The sequence below is a fragment of the Salvia splendens genome, chromosome 1 (genome assembly GCF_004379255.2).
Source record: "Salvia splendens isolate huo1 chromosome 1, SspV2, whole genome shotgun sequence".
Lineage (NCBI taxonomy): Eukaryota > Viridiplantae > Streptophyta > Magnoliopsida > Lamiales > Lamiaceae > Salvia > Salvia splendens.
Genome location: NC_056032.1, coordinates 33,963,340 through 33,988,328, shown reverse-complemented (window position 1 = coordinate 33,988,328; position 24,989 = coordinate 33,963,340). Strand labels below are relative to the sequence as shown.

Here is a 24,989-nt window from a genome sequence, read left to right as displayed (position 1 = left end):
AGGCTTTTTTCTACTAATTCTCTAATAATCTCCTCATCTTTATTATCACTTTTCTCTTTTTATATTACCATGAATACATAACTTGATTCATCCTCACCTATATACTACACACGTCGACTGTATGAAACAAATAGTGCCACCTTCTTTCTTTTTCTCTTACACGTGTTCATAAATTCCAATCCATATATATCAACTTGAAAAAGTGTTCTACTACATAACTTAATAAGTTAATATATATACTCCATAAAGAAAATAAACTACACATATGTATAAACTATTAAAATATTGGACAAAAGTCCGGAAACTTTGCACATATGTGCATACACATTCATTACTGATAAACTCGTAGTATAGCAAGTATTTTGGATGTTTAACGTGAATACTTCAATGTTTTGTAGCATATTACTCGAGTTTGCATCCATTATCCACTACTTAAGTGTTTTGATGAGTTTGTCTAGTGTTTGGAGCTAAAACAGGTGAAAATGACTTGAAAAAGAGCTTGAAGCGAGATTACATAAGAATGCCCGACCGGGCGTTCATGCATAAGAGAAACGCCCGGCTCGGGCGTTTGTGAGGATGATTCCAGAAAGTTCGCCCGACCGGGCGTTCTGCCTAGGAAGAACCGCCCGACCGGGCGATGTGGAAGAATCACGGCATCGAGAAGATCGCCCGACCGGGCGTTTAGGCGACTTAAAATCGCCCGGCCGGGCGATTTGTGCGGAACATTGGAAAAGCTTATTTCCGCCCCCGGGTATAAAAGGCACCTAGGTTTTCGAGCTCCAAACAGCAGACACGCCCCCAAGAGTAGTTTTCACATTGGAGAGCAGATTAAAGCGACAAAGAGTCCGATTCATCAAGAAGGTTGAAGACGAAGACGATTTGCCCACTCAATCCACCTTTGGGAGTATCTTTATTAGTTTTCTTATGTTTAGTTCACTTTCCATGGATTTATCTTGTGAATTTGCATTGAATATGAGTAGCTAAATCCCTTGTAGAGTTTTAGAGAAGACTACAATGAACGCTTTTGATTAATTTAAGGACTTTTGATTACCTATGCTCTTGTGATTGCTTTGTTTCATTCTTGTGCTCTTTCAATTCAATTGCTTAGCTACCAATTGAGTTTGTTAACCTAGTTTTGAGTAATCGAGAGATACCTAATTATGATTGATAAAAGAATGAACAACACTTAGATAATTTGCATTCGAGAGAAGGGATTCTAGAGTGAGGGCTTGAGCCTTTTGTTTTAAGGAGTTAATTGTGAAGTATTAGAAGGAGACTTCAATATTAATGGTTAATCAACGGGTTGGGTGCACTCGAGAGAGGGCTTAGCCTAGACTAGCGGCTTTCCTAGGAATCCTAGAGACTTCAATTGGGTAATCGAAGTTGTTGAATTGTTCACTTTGTGTTCGTTGTAGTTGGATCTAAAGCTCTACTTCTTTCTCTTATTTGAAACCTTTCAATTGTTGCGTGATTTTAATTTGTTTATGTTTAATTGTTTTTAAAAATCAAAAACCAAACCTTTGAATCGTCTAGATAGTAGTTAAAATCGGTCCGTGGTACTTGAGTTTACACATTTTGTCTCTGTGGGATACGATACTCTTGCTTACTTTGTGCTACACTAGCCCCGTACACTTGCGGGAATTTCTTGTGTTAAAATAAGTTGAGCCAAGTTTTTGGCGCCGTTGCCAGGGATAATTTGTGTTAATTTAGCTCAATATCGTGGTGAAGATAGAGATTACTAGTTTAGACTTTATTGCTTTAATTTTTATTTTATTTTTGAGCTCTCACATTGAGTTTTCTTGTTTCAGGTTGTATGCACACACGCTCTAGGGGTTTACCTTTAGAGCCTATCGATCTTGAGATCGAAGCATCCAACAGAAGGAGAAACGCTTTGAGAAGGCTAAATCAAAGGATCCGAGTCTCTTCTCCGGTCCAAAGACGATCACCTTCACCAGTTCAAGAATCACCGTCACCTACTCCATCACCAGTTCACTCCCCTATTCAGTTTGAGCCACATTCTCCTATTCTGATGGAGAACGTAGAGGGGAATGATGTTCCACCACCTCCTCCAACGAATGCTCAGCTTCAACAACAACTCGAAGACCTGCAAAGGCAGTTAAATCAAAGGCAAAACGTGGTACCTGTCCAGAACATGTATGCCTATCATGGGGTGGCAAACCCACCCGTTGGCAACAATGTTAATGCCAACACGTTTGAACTCAGGAGAGGACTACTTCAGATGGCGGAAAATAATGCTTTTAGAGGCCGACCCACAGAGGATCCTAACAAGCACCTCACTAAATTCATCCAGATCTGCAACACGACGAAAATAAATGGAGTCACAGATGAGCAGATCAGATTTAGGGTGTTCCCTTTTTCTCTGGAGGATGATGCCAAGGATTGGCTGGACAGTATGGAGCCTAACTCCATTCGCACGTGGGATGCTATGGTTGAGAAGTTCTTAGAAAAATATTACCCACCGAGTGAGGCATTAAAGAGGCAGTCTGAGATTATTTCATTTGAGATGACTCCCCAAGAGAGTATCCGAGGAGCTTGGGAAAGATTCAAGGGGCTGATGAAGAGATGCCCCAATCATGGGCTGAACCCGACGCATCAAGTCCTAGCATTCTATAGGGGATGTCTGCCTGAAGCAAAGCGTGAATTGAACCTGAGCGCAGGAGGATCATTGCTGAAGAAAGGAGAAGAAGAGGCCATGGAAGTGATTGAGAGAGTGACATCCAATGATGAAGGCTGGAACAACGAGAGGAGCAGAGTACACAGGGTAGCCTCCGCCGCAGAGAGCAGCCATATGGACAACATGTTCAAACAGATGGAACTCCTCCACAAGAAGATAGATCTCATGGGGATGGGACCGGCTGTGCAGGAGCAGCAAGAGGGTATAGAAGATGTGAGCTACATACACCAAGGGGGTAACAGATATTATAACAACTCCCGCCCTAATCAAGGGGGTGGAGGTTACAATCATTTTGGGAACAAGGCGCATCCTAACCTATCATATGGGAACCCCAACAATGCCCTGCAGCCACCACCGGGGTTCACAGTTTCCCAAGGGATGATCACTGAGCCGCAGAAGAAAAGTACAGAAGATATACTGAGTGCATTCATGTTACAGTCACACAAGAACATGGAGCACTCCAATCAAAGGCTAGAGAAGGTTGAGAATGATATGCACAACATGTCAGTGCATATGAAGAGCCTAGAGACGCAAATGAGTCAGATTGCTCAAGCTGTGAGCAGTCAGCATACGCCAGGGCAGTTCCCAGGACAACCAAAAGTAAACCCCAAAGATTGCAAGGCAATTCAGTTGAGGAGCGGGAAGAGTTATGAGGGTCCTTCCATGCCAGAAATCCCACCAAAGCCTACAGTTGAGCCCGAGAGTGTACTATTGGAAGAAGCAGAAAAAGCGGAGGAGCTTGAAACATCACCACCCGCAGTTCAACCCGAGGTGGGCACACCAGTCAAGCCCTCGGAGGTTAGAATACCATTTCCCCAAGTGTTGCAAAAGAAGAAGAACGATGAACAGTTCTCCAGATTCTGGGACATCTTCAAGAAAGTACAAATTAACATCCCACTTATTGAGGCACTTCAGCAAATGCCTGGGTATGTTAAATTTCTCAAGGATGCGGTCTCCAAGAAGAAGAAATGGGGACAACATGAGACCGTCAATTTGACGGAAAATTGTAGTGCAATTTTGCAAAGGAAGCTTCCGGCCAAGATGAAGGATCCAGGGAGCTTTACTATTGAGTGCACTATTGGAGATTGTTTTGTGGGGAATGCCCTATGTGACCTTGGAGCAAGCATCAACCTCATGCCATTGTCCTTATATAACAAGATGAAGATTGGTCCTTTGAAGCCCACCACTATCACGCTGCAGATGGCTGATAGATCTGTGTCCTATCCAATGGGTATTGCGGAGGATATATTGGTGAAGGTGAATGAGTTTGTTTTCCCAGCTGATTTTGTGATATTGGACATGGAGGAGGATAGAGCTGTACCTCTCATTTTAGGAAGACCTTTCCTAGCCACGGGGAAGGCCTTGATCGATGTTGATAATGGAGAGCTCACATTTCGTTTCAATGGTGAAAGTGTGACCTTTTCTCTCTATGAGGCCTTGAAGAGGCATGATGCAGACACAGGGGGAAGCTTGCAGCATTGCAATGTAGTGACCGTGGTGGATGAGTGTGTTAGGAGGATGGCCTACATCAACTCTTCACAAGATCAACTAGAAGGGAGTGTTTTTAATTCAATTTATTCTTCCCATCTTCCTGAGTTGTTGAATACTAACCTCGAATTAATTGAGTTTGTAGGTGCTCTGGATTCAGGCAAGGAGATCCCCAGATCACGCCGTCAACAGTTCTTACCTCTTAGGGATGAAGAATAAGATGACAAGAAGGAAGAGAGAGACATGAAAGAGGAGTTGAAACCACTACCTCCACATTTGCGGTATGCATTTTTGGGAGAAAATGACACCCTTCCGGTAATTGTATCATCATCCCTCTCAAACTCCGAATTGGATAAATTATTGAGGATTCTTAGGAAATACAAGGGGGCAATTGGGTGGTCAATATCGGACTTGAAGGGAATAAGTCCAACAGTTTGTATGCATAGGATACATCTTGAGGAGAGTTATAAGCCTAAGGTCCAAAACCAAAGGCGACTTAATCCTATTATGCAAAAGGTGGTGAAGAAGGAGGTGATAAAGTTGTTAGATGCCGGTATTATATATGCCATTTCTGATAGTGAGTGGGTTAGCCCCACTCAAGTGGTAGCCAAAAAGGGGGGTACGACTGTAGTGAAGGGAGAGAATGATGAGATGATAGCCACTAGGACGGTCACCGGGTGGAGAGTGTGTATAGACTATCGTGCTCTAAATGCTTCTACTAGGAAAGACCATTTCCCACTTCCCTTTATTGACCAAATGTTGGATAGGTTAGCTGGGCACGAGTATTACTGCTTCCTAGATGGGTATTCGGGGTACAATCAAATCCTTATAGCTCCCGAGGACCAACACAAGTCTGCCTTTGTGTGCCCCTATGGTGTCTATGCCTATAGGAGAATGTCCTTCGGTCTGTGTAATGCCCCCGCTACCTTCCAAAGATGCATGATGTCCATATTCCATGACTTGATTGAGAACATTATGGAAGTGTTTATGGATGACTTTTCTGTATTTGGTGATTCTTTTGATAATTGTCTTGACAATCTATCTCAAGTGCTGCAGCGGTGTGAGGAGACTAACCTTGTGCTCAATTGGGAAAAATGTCATTTTATGGTTAGAGATGGAATTGTACTTGGGCATACAATTTCTGCAGGTGGATTGGAGGTCGATAGGGCAAAGATCATTGCTATTGAGCAACTGCCTCCACCAACAAATGAGAAGGGAGTAAGGAGCTTCTTGGGGCATGCCGGGTTCTACAGAAGATTTAATTTCTAAACCTCTTTGTAATCTTTTGGTTAAAGATGTGAAATTTAATTTCTCCCATGATTGTTTGCAGGCTTTTGAGAAGCTGAAGGAGGCATTGGTGAGCGCTCCCATTCTCATCTCACCGGATTGGTCTCAACCTTTTGAGATAATGTGTGATGCGAGTGACGTGGCGGTAGGCTCGGCCTTGGGACAGAAGAGAGATAAGCTATTCCGGGTGATTTATTATGCAAGTCGGACGTTGGACCCTGCTCAAGCTAACTACACCACTACTGAGAAGGAAATGTTAGCAGTGGTCTACTCCTTTGACAAGTTCCGACCTTATCTCATAGGGGCCAAGACCATTGTTTTCACAGATCACGCCGCAATCCGGCACCTCTTTGCGAAGCAAGACGCAAAGCCAAGGCTAATTAGGTGGATCTTGCTCCTTCAAGAGTTTGATTTGGAGATCCGAGACCGAAGAGGATGTGAGAATGTGGTGGCGGACCACTTGTCAAGGTTAGAGCATATGAATGAAGATGAGAAGTTGAAGTTGGCCATCAATGAAGAATTCCCGGATGAGCACTTGTTTTATGTGGCCAAGGGTCAAGTGGCATGGTATGCCAATATTGTGAACTATCTTGTTGCTAAGGTGATTCCTGAAGGACTTGAGGACTATCAAAAGAAGAAGTTCTTCCACGACGTGAAGTTCTATTTTTGGGACGAGCCTTGTCTTTTTAGAAGATGTGCCGACATGGTGATTAGAAGATGTGTCCCTCAAGAGGAGTGGGAGTCCGTTATTATGTATTGCCACACCGCACCTAGTGGGGGGCATTTTGGAGCTAACCGGACTGCCATGAAAGTGCTCCAAAGTGGTCTATTTTGGCCAACCATCACCAAAGATTGCCAAGACTACGTGAGAAGATGCAACGAGTGCCAGAGAATGGGGGGTATTTCTAAGAAGAAGGAGATACCAATGACGACAATTGTTGAAGTCGAGTTGTTTGATGTGTGGGGCATTGACTTCATGGGGCCCTTTCCTCCATCTAGTGGGTTCCAATACATTCTACTAGCCGTTGACTATGTATCAAGGTGGGTGGAAGCCATTCCTACCCAAACCAATGATTCGAATGTGGTGATTAAATTCATTCAAAAGAACATATTCACGCGATTCGACGTACCTCGGGCTATCATAAGTGATGGAGGGTCTCATTTTCGCAATAGGTGGCTAGAGGCGGTCTTAGCAAGGCATGGAGTGAAGCATAGGGTGACAACTCCTTATCACCCACAAGCCAATGGTCAAACCGAGTTGGCAAATAGAGAGATCAAACAAATTTTGCAAAAGAGTGTCAACTCCAACCGTAAAGATTGGGCTCTCAAGCTTGACGATGCTCAATGGGCGTATAGGACGGCTTACAAGACGCCAATCGGGATGTCACCTTATCAATTGGTCTTTAGGAAATCATGCCATCTCCCGGTTGAATTGAAGCACTCATCATATTGGGCGGTGAGGCAAATGAACATGGACTTCACCAAGGCCGGCAAGGAAAGGAAGCTTCACCTCAATTTACTTGATGAATTTAGGAATGAAGCTTATGCTAATTCCTCAATATACAAGGAGAGGATGAAGACGTATCACGACAAGATGATTGAGAGGCGTGAGTTCCACAAGGGGGATGCCGTGTTGCTTTTCAACCACAAGTTGAGATTCTTCCCGGGCAAGCTAAAATCTAAGTGGTCGGGACCCTTCACTATCAAGGAGGTCATGAGCAATGGCACAATGGAGCTCAAAGGACCCGATGGAAGCACGTTCAAGGCAAATGGTCAAAATCTCAAGAGGTTCTTTACTAAGGAGCAACAAGACGAGGTCTTTGTGGTTGCCTTGATTGAGTAGTGGAGCTTGCAAAGCGTCGGGCAAATGACGTTAAACAATTGCGCTATGGGGGAGGCAACCCCTAGTAGGTAAAATTTATCGCTTTTGTGTTTTTTGGTGTGTTTTTATTTTGTTCTTGTTTTTTGTGTGTTTTGTGTGTTTTAAGTGGAACAGGAGATAGGCTTTGATGGGTGAAAAGCGGACAAAAACTGGAGAAATGGCGAAATGGACTCGGAATACAGAAAGTTTGCCCGACCGGGCGAAATCTCACAGATACTCGCCCGACCGGGCGTTTCCAGAAATCATGATTGTCCAGAAAGTTCGCCCGACCGGGCGATGCAAAAAGTGCGAATCGCCCGACCGGGCGTTTAATGAATGCGGGATTGTCCAGAAAGTTCGCCCGACCGGGCGTTTTGCATATTGCAAATCGCCCGACCGGGCGATTTCTTTGCGTAGTTTAAAAAACGCAATCGAGGTCAGTTTTTATACTTTCAAACCCTAGCCACAATTCTCTCTCGTTCCTCTCTACTCTCTCTCGCCCCTCCACCCTCAAATCTTCCACTTACACTGATTTCACACACACACCATCCTCCTAATCCATCTAATTCAAGGGTTGAACCGATTAATCGGTTGATTTACTCAAGAACAAGCAAAAAGGGGAGAAATCCGTTTTCTCTCACTCTAAGCCCGAAAGGTATGATTTTTCATTCTTCTCTTGCTTATGCTCGGTGTTTAGATGATTATTGGTGAATCGATGGTTGGAAACTAGCATGTTTTTCGTTATTTGGAGATTTCTTGACTAATTGCTAGTTAGAGGATGATTTTGGTTTGAATGGTTGCTTTGAGTATGAATTGTGCAATTTCCTTAATGGGCTTGTGGTTATTGAGTGTGGGGAACTAGCATGCTTTGATTTGTTGATGTCTACATAGATGCAATGTTAGTTATAGCGATGCATGTTGGTGGAATGTTTGAGTTAAGCGTGATTGAGGTTTATTGTTGTGGAAGAGACATTGTGTGACACAATGGGGGGTTGATTCTAGTCTTGATAAATGTGTGAATGAGAAGTTCTTTTAGCATAGAGTATGTTTGGGGGAGAGTGTCTTCATTAATACAACTTGTTGGTTTCTTGTCGAATTGATCTAATACTTTCAATTTTTAGGTAGTGAACGATGGCACCCAGCCACTCTGGAGTTAATTTGAATGCCGCAGAGAAGAAGAAATGGGCCGTACTCTCACAACTACCCTACCGGGTAGCTAGATATCCATGCCCTATCACAATCCGACGGTTGGGCATTGAGCAGTGCTTCAATGAGCTATGTGAAGAAGGGCAACTAAATGGGCTCTTCATGGCACAGAGGAACCCCGCCTATCAGAGGCTTACACTGGAGTTCTTATCTACCCTTGAGGTAATCATGAACAGGAGGGAGATAGTTGCCATCAAGTTTCGTATGAGGAATGCTGAGTACACAGTGACGATGGCACAATTCAAGGAGATCTTTGGATTTTCAGGGGAGGTGTATAGAGAGCCGTTTAGCTTCAGTCACAATGCGAATGACTTCTGGAAGGCCATCACTACCGTTGATGACAACTTCGCCGCCAACAGGGCAAAGGGTTCTCTCATTAGGAACCCAGCCTTGCGCTTACTCCAGAAGGCGTGTGTATGTTACCCCTTCGCTCGTCATGAGCATGGGAGCGTGCAGAGAGACGAGCTCTTCCTGTTATGGACTATTTTGCACAAGGAGGCTCCTGATAAGTCGTATTCTAGGCTTCAGTTACTGGTCAGTATGACAGGTTTAAATGATTATATTTGCAAAGCAGTTGCTCAAAGTGTGCAGGATAAGTGTTCTGGCCAGTAGGGAAGTTCCGGAGTGTTCGGGTAGAAAAAAAAGCGCCAGCATGGTCTCATACTGATCCGTATACGTGCTAAAACGGCTTGAGATGAAGAAGACGGATAGCTGGGACGGATTACCCACAATTAAGGGCAAAGAAGTCAAATTGCAGCGAGGATTTACCCTAAAAATCAAGGGTAGCCTCCCTATAAAAGGTAGCCAAGTTGGAGAGAGAAAGAGGATCCGGGGAGGAAAAATTCACCATCATCCTTAGGTAGAGAGTTCTCTCGGTAATTTCAGTCTTTCAGCCGTGTCCACTTCTTGCCTCACCGAGCCATGATCACCTGACGTTCAGAATGCTCCCGAGTTCCAGTCATCGTCCGTTCCAGTTAGCTAGATCGTAGTTCCAGTCAGAGATTTTATCGCCCGGAGTGGCAAACAATCTTTAAATTGCTTTCGTAGTTTAATTAGTTCTCCGTCTCTACGTTGGATTTCTGTTACATTTTGGGATTTTGTTGTTTTGAAATGCTTGCTTTGGATATCCGAACGTGTTAATGCTATGAAGTTGATTTCCGTTTCGTTCATTGTAGTGTTCTTTTCTTTCCTTGTCTAGTTAGCTTAGATCTAGGATTTCTCGGTGTTTTAAGTGCTAAATCTCTAAATTCTGTTACGTTACAAATTTCTTTAGGATAGGTAAACATGTACTATTTGATCTGGAAGTAGATCGTTGCATGCAAGGCTTCGTTTATTTTCTGAATCGATCTTTCATGTTGACCAGCATGCAGAAGTCCAGTTTCAGTGTTTGATTTCAGATTTGATTTCTTAGTTTTAGATCTGTGTTCGCGAGTTGTTAATCTGCGTTTGCCGGGTTGGATCTGGAATTGTTATCTGAGTTTAAGTTGTGTTGTTGGAGAAGACGATGTCTACATCCAGATTGGGGACCACCTTACTTTTATTTACTTTTGCTTTCTTTTGTCCTTCACCTCTGGTTGTACCTGCAGATCTGTCAGCCTAGTCACCACTACCTCCACTACACTCTGAATATTCTGTTTAGCCAAAAATAGAAATACCGTCCTTTCCAAACAATTTCTGTTACACCATGTCCCCTCATTTCCACGTACACAGTTGCATTCCATGATCTGCTCCCCCATCCTAGTCAGTAGGACGCCACCCTTTAATTACTCGCCTAGGTAGAAACTCAACCCGAGCGTGGTAGCTAACCAACCCTCCAAAACATCACCGCAGTAGTTTAAACGCACCATCTCTGTGGGATTCGACCCTTACCTCCACTATACTGATCAGTAGAAGTGGGTTGAGGAATCTTTGAAGACGAGGTCTAGGTTTAGTTAGGATCTTTATCCTGCCAGTAGGATATATCCTCACTTGAACGACACCTACGCACCTCGTAAACATCTTCAAATGGCGCCGCTGCCGGGGATGGATGGCGTTTTATATACTATTGTGTGTGATACTTTGGCGTAAATATTGTGTATAATTTTTTTCTCTTTTCCTTTTGTTTCAGTTTATGAGAAGCAGTTCGGATCCTAATCCGTGGAAACCGAAGATACTTCAGCGAGGATCCATACTTGTGACCACTCGTTCTGGCCTGTCAACAACTCTGTCTGACCTAGACACGAGTAGCGACGAAGAACAAGACACCATAGAAGGACCAATTCCCGTGGAGTTACCACTGTTGGAAGGCAATCCAGGAATGGCTGCCAACATGGACGAAGATCCAGAGATCGGTACGCTGAATGCGCATACCGAAGGAGAACCACCGCAAGCTATCGTGGTCACCCCGGGACAGACTGCTTGTGACGTGAAGCCTCATGTCATAGCGATTCTACCTACATACTGCGGGAAAAGCTATGAAGGGCCGTATGAGTTCCTTCACGAATTTTGTAAGATTTGTAGAGCGCAGAGAAGACCAGCAGGAGCGACTGAAGATGATTATAGGCTGAAAGCTCTGCCATTTGTGCTCAAGGGGGAAGCGAACACCTGGTTCATGCGCTTGCCCCCTGACTCTATTGAGACTTGGGCCGACTTCAAGTCAGCATTCCTGGGCGAGTTTTTTCCGTCATCTAAGACAAGCGCACTGAAGAGAGAAATAACGAATGTGAAGCAAGGATATGACGAGCCCTTGAGCGACTATTGGGCAAGATACATGGGTCTTTTGGAATCGTGTCCCAACCATCGCATGGCGGAAATTGAAGTACATCATACTTTCTACGAGGGCATGAACGCGGTAACCAAAGACCTGGCCAATTCATCTTCGGGAGGAAGCTTCACGCAATTACGGGTCAGCGAAGCAAAGAGAGTCCTAAGGAAGCTACTGAATGCAAAGAAAGAGTATGACCATTCAAGGGAAGGATACAACCGAGAGCGGGCTGCGGTTGCATCGACTACTGATCAGGAGAACAAGCTGGAGCACAAAATGGACTTGAAGATGGATGAACTGAAGAAGTCACTTTTGAGTGCCATCGAGAAGAGCACTCCACCACCTCGCCCAACTGGGAACTACAAGGGTGCAGAGCAGGGGAATCAAGGGGCCCAATACGAGCATCCGAATGACTTGATCAGTACGGAGCAAGCTAATGCTGCTGGGTATTTTAACCAGAATGGGAATTGGATCCAGGGGAGACAACGGGACGCACCATGGAGGGACCACCCGAATTTTCGATGGGGAGAAGGGAACCAAAACCAGAACCAAGGTCAAGGCCAGAACCAATATAACCCTCACCCGAACCAAAACCCTAACCGTGGACCAGCAAACCCAGACTTCCAGCCCAACTGGTCAGGAAGAAACCAACAAGCCCAAAACTATAACCCACAAAGCTCAAACTCGAACCCTGTTTACGTGCCACCCCATCAGAGAAATTTCCAAAACTACCAAAATCAACCAAACCAAGCATCCCAACACCATCAGAACCAGAATCAATTCCAAGCCCAGCACCAGAATCAATATCCTCAAGATCAGTACACTCCTCCTGCCCAATATAACCAATACCCGCCTAATCAAGGACAGCAAACCTCCCAGAACTATCAACACCAAGGGCCGGGTCATTTCCAAAACTCGAACAGGCCGAGGAGATCCGTTGAGGACATGACGAGTGAAATGCTAGCATCACAACAGAACATCAAAGGAGAATTGCAAGCCCATAATGAGGTCGTGCAGGGGATGCAAAATGCCCAGAAAGAACATAAGGCGAACATGGATATGATGAATAGGCAGTTAGCTCAACTGGCCAGTTCGATGGGTGATTTGAAGGGAAATGCAGGAAAACTCCCATCTACAGTCCAAATGCCCGAGAAGGCAAATGTGAGTAAGGTCACGTTGAGGTCAGGAACTACTTATGATGCACCTCAACCGAAACAGCCGAGTGAAGGATCGAATGGAACGAAGATAGGAGGCGAGACAATTTCAGCTGAGGAAATAGGGAATTTCATGCCTCGAATGCAGGATCCATTCTTCCTGGATGATACACCAAGTATAAGAGGTGAACCCGATGCCTTACTGACCAGGAAGGAACCTCCTCAAGAGAAAAATCCCAGAATGGAGGCTCGGACCCAAGAGCTACCAAAGAAAGTTGCTGAGGAACCCGTAGAAGAGAAAAAAGGAGAGAAACCATTCCCATTCCGATTTGTTACAAAGAGGAAGAAAGAGAACCCGGTCGACTACTTGTCGATTTTTGGAAGGTTGGACGTCACCATACCATTCCTCCAAGCCGTGAAACTACCCCCGCTCGGAAAATTCATTAAGGATTTCATAGCCGGGAAAGCTCAAAAAGATGGACAAATCATGGTGGAAGGGATCGCATCCGCAATTGTGCAAGAGAAACTGCCGCCCAAAAGGGCCGATCCAGGTATGTTCACTTTACCCATAACTATAGGGGATGTGAAGGTTGAACATGCGATGTGTGATCTTGGAGCTTCCATTAATGTCATGCCATTATCAATCTATAACCGACTGAAAGGAGTGAGGCTGTCAAACACTAGGGTGTTGATCCAGCTGGCTGATAGGTCGTGCATAAGCCCTGAGGGAGTTTTAGAGAACGTGTTGGTTAGAGTACAGGAGTTCACATACCCTGCTGATTTTTATGTGATCAAAATGAGTGAGCATGAAGCGAGAGAGTCTAGTGGAGTCTTGTTAGGGAGACCTTTTTTGAGAACGGCTAAGACAATAGTGGATATGGCCGAGGGGACTATTTGCATTGATTTTAATGGTGAGAAGTTTACTTTTGATATAAATGATGCCATGAAGAAACCCATTGATTCTGAAAATCTATGCTTTGTTGATGTGATTGACCCTCTAGTCCAAGATTTTCTTGAGACCGAACTATTACAGGAAAAACTCCAGGCTTTAGATGCTTGTGATCAGGCCGACGAAGAAGCTGCTGCGTGGTGTGAGTTGATCAGTAGCCAGGGGTTGACCGATGAAGAAATAGAAGGAGCGATCAAGGAATTCTGTCAAAAGTCGGCGTTCATTGGAGCCGCAGGGGCCAAGCTTCCAGTCAGTACGGAAGAACCTTCAAGGGAAGACTTAAAGAAAGACGGGGAGGCCCAGAAAAACCCTCTACCCGAAGACACACTTCCACCCCAAGTCGAGCTAAAAAAGTTACCATCGAACTTGAAGTATGCCTACCTCGGGGAGGAGAACTCATATCCCGTAATCATCAACAGCAGTCTCACAAAAGAACAAGAAGCGCGGCTACTGACTGTGTTGAATAGGAATAAGAAGGCAATCGGATGGAGCCTTACAGATCTAGTAGGGATAAGCCCCGACGTTTGCATGCACCACATCAGGCTAGAAGAGGGAGCGAAGGCTCATCGAGATGCTCAAAGGAAGGTAAACCCTAACATGCGAGAGGAAATTTTAAAGGAAATCTTGAAGCTGTTGTCGCTAGGGATTATCTATTCAGTGCCGGACAGTGAGTGGGTCAGCCCGATCCACATGGTTCCAAAGAAATCCGGGATCCAAGTTGTCAAGAATGAGAGGAACGAGCTGATTCCAACAAGGCTGGTCACGGGTTGGCGAATGTGCATCGACTACCGGAAGCTGAACAACGCAACAAGGAAGGACCATTTTCCTTTGCCTTTCATCGACCAGATATTAGAGAGATTAGCTGGGAAAAAATTTTTCTGCTTCCTAGATGGGTACAGCGGGTACTTCCAAATTCACGTGGATCCTGAGGACCAGGACAAAACCACTTTTACTTGCCCGTTTGGAACCTATGCATACCGTCGCATGCCTTTCGGTTTATGCAACGCTCCAGGTACGTTTCAACGATGCATGATGAGCATATTTTCCGATTTGATTGAGGAGTGCATAGAAATATTTATGGATGACTTCACGGTTTACGGAGACTCGTTCGACTCTTGCCTTCATCATTTGGACATAGTTTTGGAAAGGTGTCAAGCAAAGAGTCTGGTTTTGAACTTCGAGAAGTGCCATTTTATGGTCACCGAAGGGATAGTCCTAGGACACGTAGTCTCAGAAAGAGGTATCCAGGTGGATCGAGCCAAGGTGGATGTCATATCCAAATTACCATTCCCTACTGATCAGAAGGGAATAAGGGGTTTCCTGGGACATGCTGGATTTTATCGAAGATTTATAAAGGATTTCTCCAAAATCGCCCAACCCCTTACCAGACTGCTTCAAAATGATGTGGAGTTCGTTTTTGATGAGCAATGCAAGGCAGCTTTCGATCTTCTCAAAGAAAAATTAGTATCCGCACCTATCATACGAGCTCCTGATTGGAACCATCCTTTCGAAGTAATGTGCGACGCCAGCGACTTTGCGGTAGGGGCCGTGCTGGGTCAGAAGATCGATGGGAGGAGGCACGTAATTTTTTATGCGTCCAAGACTCTAAATCAAGCCCAGCGGAATTACGATACCACCGAAAAGGAGATGCTGGCAGTGGTGTTTTCTTTCGAGAAGTTCCGGCCATATTTGCTGGGATCTAAGGTCGTAGTATACACTGACCATGCAGCCCTTAAATATCTAGTTACCAAGAGAGAATCAAAACCACGCTTGATCCGATGGGTACTCTTGTTGCAAGAATTTGATTGGGAGGTGGAAGATAAGAGAGGAGTCGAAAACAAGGTGGCAGACCATTTGAGCAGAATAGTGCAAGAAGGAAACAGCGAGGAGGTGCACGACCAGTTTCCAGAGGAACACTTATGTGAGGTGATTTTTGCACCCAGAAAAATTGATTGGGAAGAAGTGTACAAACTTACTGGTCAGAATGATGCAGCAAAAGGAAAAGAGAAGGTAGGGCAGGAGCCATGGTATGCGGACCTGGCCAACTACCTAGTAACTGGAGAACTTCCAGAGGTACCAAGTGTTACCAAAGCCCAACGAATGAAGATCAAGAGTGAGGCAAAATATTATTTTTGGGACGACCCTTACCTATGGAGGGTAGGATCCGATCAAGTGATAAGAAGGTGCATTCCTGACTGGGAACAGCGGGATGTGTTGACCCACTGCCATTCGTTAGCATGTGGAGGGCACTTCGGATCCAAGAAGACGGCAAGGAAGATTCTGGATAGCGGCTTTTACTGGCCAACTCTCAACAAAGATGCATACGAGTTCTGCCGGAGCTGTGAGCGTTGCCAACTGACCGGTGGAATATCTGCCCAAGATGAGATGCCGCAAGTACCGATTATTGTTTGTGAATTATTCGACATATGGGGAATGGATTTCATGGGGCCTTTTCCCTCGTCCTATGGCAATCTGTATATCCTAGTCGCGGTGGATTACGTCTCCAAATGGGTAGAAGCGACGGCCACAAGTACGTGTGAAGCAAAGGAGGTGGCCAATTCTTAAAGAGTCACATTTTCAGCCGTTTCGGAGTCCCAAGGGCGATCATCTCTGATCAAGGTACACATTTTTGTAATCGTACAATTGAAGCTTTAATGAAAAAGTACGGTGTGCACCATAGACTTTCAAGCCCCTACCACCCGCAAGCTAACGGCCAAGCCGAGATCTCTAATCGAGAGATAAAGAAGATTTTGGAGAAAACTGTAAATCCTTCTCGGAAGGATTGGAGCGTGAGATTAGAGGATGCTCTCTGGGCATATCGAACAGCCTACAAGACCCCCATTGGTATGTCCCCTTACCGAATAGTTTTTGGAAAAATGTGCCACTTACCTGTAGGGATCGAGCACCGAGCATACTGGGCAGTACAGAAAGTGAATATGGATGCTACAGCCTGTGAGGAGGAAAGGAAGCTGCAATTACAGGAGCTTGAAGAACTTAGATTGGAATCTTTCGACTCGGCCATGTGGTACAAGGAGCGAACGAAATTATGGCATGATAGAAATCTGAGAACCAAGGAGCTCCATGTTGGCCAGAAAGTACTACTCTTCCAGTCGAGATTGAAGTTAATGCCCGGGAAACTCAAATCTAAGTGGACAGGACCGTACATCGTAACAGCCCTCCGAGCTAATGGAGCGGTGGAGATTTCAGGGAGTCTTTCTAACTCTGAGCCTTTTGTTGTGAATGGACATAGGTTGAAAATCTTTAGGGATAATAGTGAGGTGGGGTAGTGGATGAAATTCCACTACTACCACATACTAAGGTCACATACTGATTAGTAAGATAGGAATTTGGAATTCCACGTGGCTAGTTTCATTTTGATAATATTCTGCATATACTGGCCAGGTAGGATTCCAAATTACCTAAGGAGAATGTAAATACTGTATATACGTAATTAATTTTGCATGCTTGAAAATTTTCTAAAAATCCAAAAATATATTTTCGGGCCTTAAATTTAGGTTGGGGTACACTTTGACCAAGAGATTACCTATTTAGTGTCACTCCAATTTGTATTTAAGTGCCATTTGAATTATTTTCCGTAATAGGTAAGTATAGAGGGAAATTGTGGATAGGACGTAAATTTGAATTAAGCGTGTGCAGCTTTTGCAGGGTGGCAGTGCTGGAATGGTGTGGAGCAGAGAGAGTACACACGCTAGCCAATCAAGAACCAACACCTGTCGCCCACCACTTTTCAGATGAAGCGGCATGACCGGTAACCAGTGATAGCCGGTTGAAACCACCTGCAACTGCCATTTCTAATCCGAACTAAACCAACCGACCCTCCCTTTTTCCCTCAAAAACCCTCATTTCCAAAATACCTTTCAAGAAATTCTCCTCTATCCCTCTCACAGAACCATCGTTCTCAAACCAAACCCTAATTTCTACCGTCAAATCACAAATTACAGTCATGGGTAAGAAGCTATCGCGAGGAGGAAAATCAAGCCCCGTCGTGCGAACACCCAAGATACGCAGCCGCTGCGAGAAGATACCCCGGAGGGCCCAACCACAGTCGAACCAACCACCCGCACCGACTGCTCAACCGCCGGCCACTATTTTCTTTGGATGCCGTAATGGGTATTCCTTCGCCAACAAGACCCGACTAGGGACTGACGGCGGCATTGACCAATTTCGCCACATCAGGGGGGCATAGGAACCGCACCCAGTGAAATTCCCTCATGCACAGGTCAGACACGCAGAACTACAGTCGGAGGGAAGGATCTCCCTCAGCCGCCGCGGCATCGGAAACCTCGGTGCCAGATTCGGCAGACCTGGAAGCTATCGCCGCGTTTACAGCTCCGACTCTGAGGAGCGAAAGAAAAGGTCCAGCCAAGTAGGGAAACCCAGGGAGAGAGTGGCGGAGCAAAAATGAGCCCCGAGAAGGACCCAGTATTTCAAGAAGTAAGACGGCCAGAGATAGATCTGAACGAATCAGCCAAGAAACAAGGGCCTCATGACGGACGAGGAGTTTGACTCGATAATGAACAGGGTAAGCCGAAGAGAGGAGACAACTGACTTGGTGGCTGAGGGTCTGGACCTCGCACCAAGATCAGTAGGAGAGAATGACAAGCTTTTAGAGAACCCATACCGAAGGATAAGACATCCCAGTCTGAAGGAGGAGAGGAGAGGGAAAAGCAGAGTGAAGCCAAGGAAGCAGGAACAGAGACAACAGAACCAGAGGTAGAGGCATCCACCCCAGGGGCACCTCCGGTAGTTAAACCGATCCCCGTCAGAAGGAAACTGGTAGTAAAGACAGGCCCAAGGCAGAGCCACCCAAACCGCAGAGGAAATCGCAACGTTGTTGGGGTAAGTGGGCACCCAACAGGGCGAACCGAACACGGCGGAGGATCCCCTAGAGATCGTAAGTGACGACGAACCCTGTCCGGCGCAAGAGGATCAGGGTGTGGAAGCCGAGCGGGTGTGGCTGAGGGACTGGACCTCGCACCCGAGTCAGTGAGCCCCGAACAATTGGAGAAGGAAGATGCCAAGAAAGAGTGTAGATCCCATGAGACGCCACCAACCGAGGCGGAAGAGGAAGCTAGATACCAAGTAGAAAGGAAAAGAAAGGGCAAGACCGTTGTGGAGAAAAAATCAAAACCAAAGAGATGCGTACCCCGAACACGAGCATAGTGATCACTGAGACTGCCCGGAGGACCCCATCAAACCGGCAGACACAGAGCGATAGTGAGTACGAGGCCAGTGAAGAATCTGAATCAGATAGCGACACAACCATGGAAAGGAGGAATACAAGGAGCGGGAACTCCCAACGATCATCGAGAACTGTTGCAATCCACCTGCCGAACCACTCCGTATAAGCGTTGGACGGTGGAACTCACGGATGACGTTGTGGAAGAGATGAAGTTGTTTGACGACAAGAAGCTCCAGTCAGTTTACCGCACAAAGAACGCAAAAGGCAAGAAGGTTAAGTGTGGAAAGGTAATTCATCTCCCATCCTTAGATGAGATGCAAATTAGTGAATCGTTTCTAGCCCTTGTGCATGAGTTGGGTTTTGAATGGTTGTTGAGGAATGAGGAGTTAAGTGTCCCGGTCGATTTGGCCAAGGAGTTTTTCGCAACTTTTCGATTCGAAGTCACAACTGATTTGGATATAGAGTGTGTTAGCTTCAGGGTATTTGGAGGAGAAATTAGGATGAATCTGATTGAGTGGACTGTGAGGTTGGGTATATGCAGTTTGGAGGAGGCAATAGGACTTGAATGGAGAAACAGGGAGCGGGGGATTCCCCGCCGGCATGTGGAATTTGAGCCCCAGTCGGCTTGGGAGGAACTTACTCACCCCGGAGCAGGGCAGTTCCAATCCACGATCTCCCGATCGATCCACCTTAGCGACCCCGTTTTAACGCCTGGTTCAACTTTTTTAGACTACAATCTTTTGGGGCAGTCTAATTCGGCAGTCCGGACATCAATGACGGAGTTGTACCTTATATGGTGTGCAAAAAAGGGCAAGAAGCTGCACTAGGGTTCTGGACTGCATACACATGTCACCACTCGTCGCAACTCACCCAGCACGGAATATTTCCCTCTGCCATATATTGGGAATCTTCATGAGGAACAACATCACCTTTCGGAGGACGAAGACCTAACCCCACTAACGATGGTGAGCGCCCCAGGATTGTTCGACATCCCTCTGTTCGTACCGAACGAACACGGTGTACATGAGGCTAGGGCGTGCCCTACTTTTATGGCGATGGGAGAAGAGGCAATACCCACTGCTCGGATAACAACAGCTCAGGAAGCACCAGGACATGACCAGAGGCGAGACAGAATTGAACAATCTGTGGAAAAGATGGCTGAGGAAAATAGACAGATGAGGGAAGAGATGATTCGTTTAGCGTCAGAAATGGAACAGGTATTGAAGGAATCCGCGGAGCAGAGAATACTGACTCAGAAGCAAGCCGCTCTAGAAAGGACAGTCACTGAAATGGCAGAGGAGAATCAGCAATTGAAGGCAGAGGTGATCAAGCTTGGCAGGAGTTGTGGAAAGGATGTTGAAGGGCTCTGCAGAGCAGGATATGATGCATCAGAGGCAGGCGGCCATGGAAGCTATCGTATCAGCTCTCGGGGAGGAAAACTCCAAGATGCAAAAAGCAATGAACAGAATGTTAGCCAATATGGATAACATCTTAGAAGAAATGACCTACCTGAGGAAGGAGCAAGCTGCAGGACCGAGTGGCCATGGTGGCCGGACTGATGAACCACATATCCAAGAGACCGGAGTAGAAGATGAGCAAGAGACAGCGGACGCCGAGGTGCCGGCAAGAGCCGAGGAGCCGGCGAAGGAAAATGAAACTGGAACGGAAGAGGACAACCCGAAGGAACAACCTGCACCACCTGCCCCACGAAGGAGCAGGCGACTTCGATAGACCCCCCCCTACTGACCAAGTTAGTTTTTTTTAAGTTTTTTTTTACTTTTCGTATTTTTGTTATATTGTGGTATTCGGTTAGGTAGTATAATCTGTGTTTGCGAGCAAACCCCACTTCATAACACTTAGCCTATTCCATAGTCTAAGTGTGAGAAGTTAGGGCTTGTTCTTGGTAGCATGTTTTTCTGTGTTTCTTTTGTTTATATACGTGTTTCTTTGTTTAGTGGTTTTTGTCCAGTGTTCAAATCTCTCCCACTTAGCCTATTCCATAGCCTAAGTGTGAGAAGTTTCTGTTTGAGTTGTTATTTTTGTTTGTTATTTTGTTGTCTGTGTGTCTACCATACTGGCCATACTTTTTCCACTTCACAGCCTTATCTGGGGCAGACACTTGTGAAGTAGGAGGAGGGACGTAATGGCCAGTATGATGTAATAGTGTGTGTTCTGTGTTTGTGCTCGTTTTGTGTTTTTTAGGTCTAGTTTTTTTTTATGTTGTGTGCTGATTTGGGCTTAAAACTCAACCGTCCTGAGCTGGAGGTGAGGGGAATTGAGGGAGATAAGACAAGCTGGAAAACCGAAACCACTCTCCTTAGTACCTCCTGACCAGTATGGATGATGTGAGTATGAGAGAAAAGCCCACACTTAGAGCCAAACACGAAAGCCCTCTAAAATGTGAGTTATAAGCCTTAAAGTGGAACCACTTTCCACATACACTTAAAGAAAAGAGAGGCTTGCCACAATTTGCCTAGGGTGAAGTGGTCACGGGTAGCAAATACTGAAGGCAGTAGGACCTCCCTCCCCCCCCAAAAAAAAAAAAAAAAAAAAAAAAAAAAAAAACCATCACCTTTAGAACCCTTTTTTTTTCTTAACCTTTTATACCCAGATAAACACCCTAGCCCTGGGACTGTGTGTAAGGCATGAAACAAATGGAGCTTACTGGCTAGGAAGAAAGTTGAAAAAAGCAGAAACCAGCTGGGCAGGAAAGTTAGAAGAAAATCGACCAGGGAGACATTCCAGGTCCAAAAAAGGAAGGGATAAGGGTGGCAAAGCCACGAAAAAAAAAAAAAAAGAGAGGAAGAAAGAAAGAAAAGAAGAAAATGGTCAGAGATTTGACCACACAAAAAAAATGAAGGAATAAGGGTGGCGAAGCCACAAGAAGCCACAAGAAGCCTACTAACCAGTTGGAAACTCAAGCCAGAAGCACCAGCTAAGAAAAGCAACTGATCAGAAGCCTGATGCACACAATCCCCCTTCATAAATTAAATAGAAGTTTTTGAACCTTAGAGCCTTAGGACATCTACCCAAAACACTACAACCCAACAGCCCCATTACAAGCCTTAAAGTCCTTCAGTAGCTGCACGTGAGATCTAAGTCCAAAGCAATTGTGGTTGAGCATGATGAGAGAATTCAGTCCTAACGTTCCTGGTGAGGTGCGAGTGACTGAGTGAACCTAGTGGTTGACCGAAAGTGTGGTGCGATCTTGACAAGCAGATGTACTGACTGGGAGAGAAAGAGGGGGGCGGCAGAAGTTCAAGGCTGTCTAAGGCCGGATTGGCACCTGATCCCGAGGGGAGGGATGGTTGAAAATGTAGCCCAATCTGTTAGTGTTTATGTATTTTTGTGTTTGTGTTTGTGTTTTCTTTCTTCTTCGTCGTTGTAGGCTAGAGTCCAGTTTTAGGTAGAGTCGGGCAGGGAAGTAACCAGGCTAGAATGCGACTTATTGCTTTTTGTTTGTTCTTCACGCTTGAGGGCAAGCATGTGGTAAGTGTGAGCAGTTTGATAAGTCGTATTCTAGGCCTCAGTTACTGGTCAGTATGACAGGTTTAAATGATTATATTTGCAAAGCAGTTGCTCAAAGTGTGCAGGATAAGTGTTCTGGCCAGTAGGGAAGTTCCGGAGTGTTCGGGTAGAAAAAAGCGCCAGCATGGTCTCATACTGATCCGTATACGTGCTAAAACGACTTGAGATGAAGAAGACGGATAGCTGGGACGGATTACCCACAATTAAGGGCAAAGAAGTCAAATTGCAGCGAGGATTTACCCTAAAATCAAGGGTAGCCTCCCTATAAAAGGTAGCCAAGTTGGAGAGAGAAGGGAATCCGGGGAGGAAAAATTCACCATCATCTTTAGGTAGAGAGTTCTCTCGGTAATTTCAGTCTTTCAGCCGTGTCCACTTCTTGCCTCGCCGAGCCATGATCACCTGACGTTCAGAATGTTCCCGAGTTCCAGTCATCGTCCGTTCCAGTTAGCTAGATCGTAGTTCGTCAGAGATTTTATCGCCCGGAGTGGCAAACAATCTTTAAATTGCTTTCGTAGTTTAATTAGTTCTCCGTCTTTACGTTGGAATTCTGTTACATTTTGGGATTTTGTTGTTTTGAAATGCTTGCTTTGGATATCCGAACGTGTTAATGCTATGAAGTTGATTTCCGTTTCGTTCATTGTAGTGTTCTTTTCTTTCCTTGTCTAGTTAGCTTAGATCTAAGATTTCTCGGTGTTTTAAGTGCTAAATCTCTAAATTCTGTTACGTACAAATTTCTTTAGGATAGGTAAACATGTACTATTTGATCTGGAAGTAGATCGTTGCATGCAAGGCTTCGTTTATTTTCTGAATCGATCTTTCATGTTGACCAGCATGCAGAAGTCCAGTTTCAGCGTTTGATTTCAGATTTGATTTCTTAGTTTTAGATCTGTGTTCGCGAGTTGTTAATCTGCGTTTGCCGGGTTGGATCTGGAATTGTTATCTGAGTTTAAGTTGTGTTGTTGGAGAAGACGATGTCTACATCCAGATTGGGGACCACCTTACTTTTATTTACTTTTGCTTTCTTTTGTCCTTCCTTCCTCTGGTTGTACCTGCAGATCTGTCAGCCTAGTCACCACTACCTCCACTACACTCTGAATATTCTGTTTAGCCAAAAATAGAAATACCGTCCTTTCCAAACATTTCTGTTACACCATGTCCCCTCATTTCCACGTACACAGTTGCATTCCATGATCTGCTCCCCCATCCTAGTCAGTAGGACGCCACCCTTTAATTACTCGCCTAGGTAGAAACTCAACCCGAGCGTGGTAGCTAACCAACCCTCCAAAACATCACCGCAGTAGTTTAAACGCACCATCTCTGTGGGATTCGACCCTTACCTCCTCCACTACTGATCAGTAGAAGTGGGTTGAGGAATCTTTGAAGACGAGGTCTAGGCTTAGTTAGGATCTTTATCCTGCCAGTAGGATATATCCTCACTTGAACGACACCTACGCACCTCGTAAACTCTTCAGCTCCCTTGAATTTGGGCCACTTCATGATCAAACATCTTAGAGGGCTTCGAAGAGAAAACCGGCAACTCTGTGTCGGTGCGGTGTGTGTCAGCTATTGCACTCCATCTTTTTGAGTGTCACGAGGGGCTTGGTCGCCGACATTGGTGACAACTTGCTGGATTCACTTTCTAGAAAGAACAAGGCTGTCGAGTGACCAAACGAGGGCGATATATTTGATACAGATGGCAGCAGATCATTAAACCCCCTCCCGGACACCGTCAACACCTATTGAACGGTCCTTTCCGCAAAGAAACTGGAGATGAAGGCTGCGGTCCCGAACAAGCAACGGCGTTGAATCCGTGGAACTTGCAATTTAGGGATGTAAGCCCGAGCTCGAGTGTTGATGAAGCGCCCCACATGGATTTTCCCGCGATCGAATGGGGGTCGAGCAAAATGAAGAAAGAAAATGAGGAGAAGGTGAAGACAACCGACCCACAAGGGGGAGATGAAGCCGGGACAAGCACTCAGAGGACACGAAGCCGGCAAGAGCGAGAAGAGGAGGACTACGGCTCGATCAATGAGAGGTTGACCGGATGGAGCTGCGTCAGCAGGAATATTGGGTCCAGAATGAAGCGCGATGGGACCAGTTCGACACCAACTGGACCAATTCACTGATTTCAACAATGCACAATGGGCCAACATCAATGCCCGATTCGATGAATTTCGTGGCCAGTGGCAGCATCCGCCTCCTCCTCCGCAGGAAGGTCCATGGGAGATCCACTCTCTTTCAAACTTATCCTAGCTTTGCTTGGAATAAGTTTGGGGGGGTGTCTAGTGGATTCCTCTTTTACCTCTCTCCCTCTTTATTTGATGATACCCCGGCCTGTACCCCTATTCTTTTGATGATATTTGATGATGATATGTGGGCATGTAAACTTATGTGGTTTTGTTCCCTTGTTCCACTTGTGTTTTGTCTTTGTCTTCTTTTAGGTTTGTTTCTCTTGTTTCCTTTTGTGTTGAATAATCTCCCTTGGGTAGGATGATAGATTTGGGAAGAAAGTTGGTGAACTGAATGGGAGTGAGAGACATTTGGAGATGAATTGAGTATGTTTGTTGGATGAGTTGCCTATGATGAGAATTGGCTTAAATGTTGTGAAAACTTGTTGATATAGCTAAGTAACTTGTATTTCCTCTTTGTGATTTGCCTAGAGTGAATTGCTCGTTGCTTTGTCTTTTGCCCGAAAAATACCATGTGAGGATTGAGCCTATGTCTTTTTTTCCAAAATGTGTGATTCTTCATCAACTATGTCATATGTTTCTAGAACTTGCTCCGCGGTCTCCTGAATCTACATAGTGATTATAGAAATAGGAGGTGACGTCAGGCCATCCCTTCTACCCTATCTTAATCTTAATCCTAATTGTAA

At 45.3% G+C, this 24,989-nt stretch overlaps 2 protein-coding genes across 2 annotated transcripts in view; both read left to right on the top strand.

The window, feature by feature from the left end:
• Positions 1 to 1,813: 1,813 nt before the first annotated feature.
• On the top strand, positions 1,814 to 4,402 carry LOC121777706. Its single transcript, XM_042175081.1, has one exon. The coding sequence runs from the start codon at positions 1,814 to 1,816 to the stop codon at positions 4,400 to 4,402; it is 2,589 nt and encodes an 862-aa protein (XP_042031015.1).
• A 4,297-nt stretch (positions 4,403 to 8,699) lies between these two features.
• The window catches only part of LOC121804832, a 29,505-nt gene continuing 13,215 nt past the window's right edge, over positions 8,700 to 24,989 (top strand). Inside the window, exon 1 of the mRNA XM_042204528.1 lies at positions 8,700 to 9,039. Coding sequence (XP_042060462.1) covers positions 8,706 to 9,039 — 334 coding nt within the window. The 5' untranslated portion in view covers positions 8,700 to 8,705. The remainder of the gene's footprint in view (positions 9,040 to 24,989) is intronic.

What these genes read in the sequence shown, in the direction of transcription:
- LOC121777706 (XM_042175081.1), top strand. Translation starts at nt 1,814, where the DNA reads ATGCACACACGCTCTAGGGGTTTACCTTTAGAGCCTATCGATCTTGAG.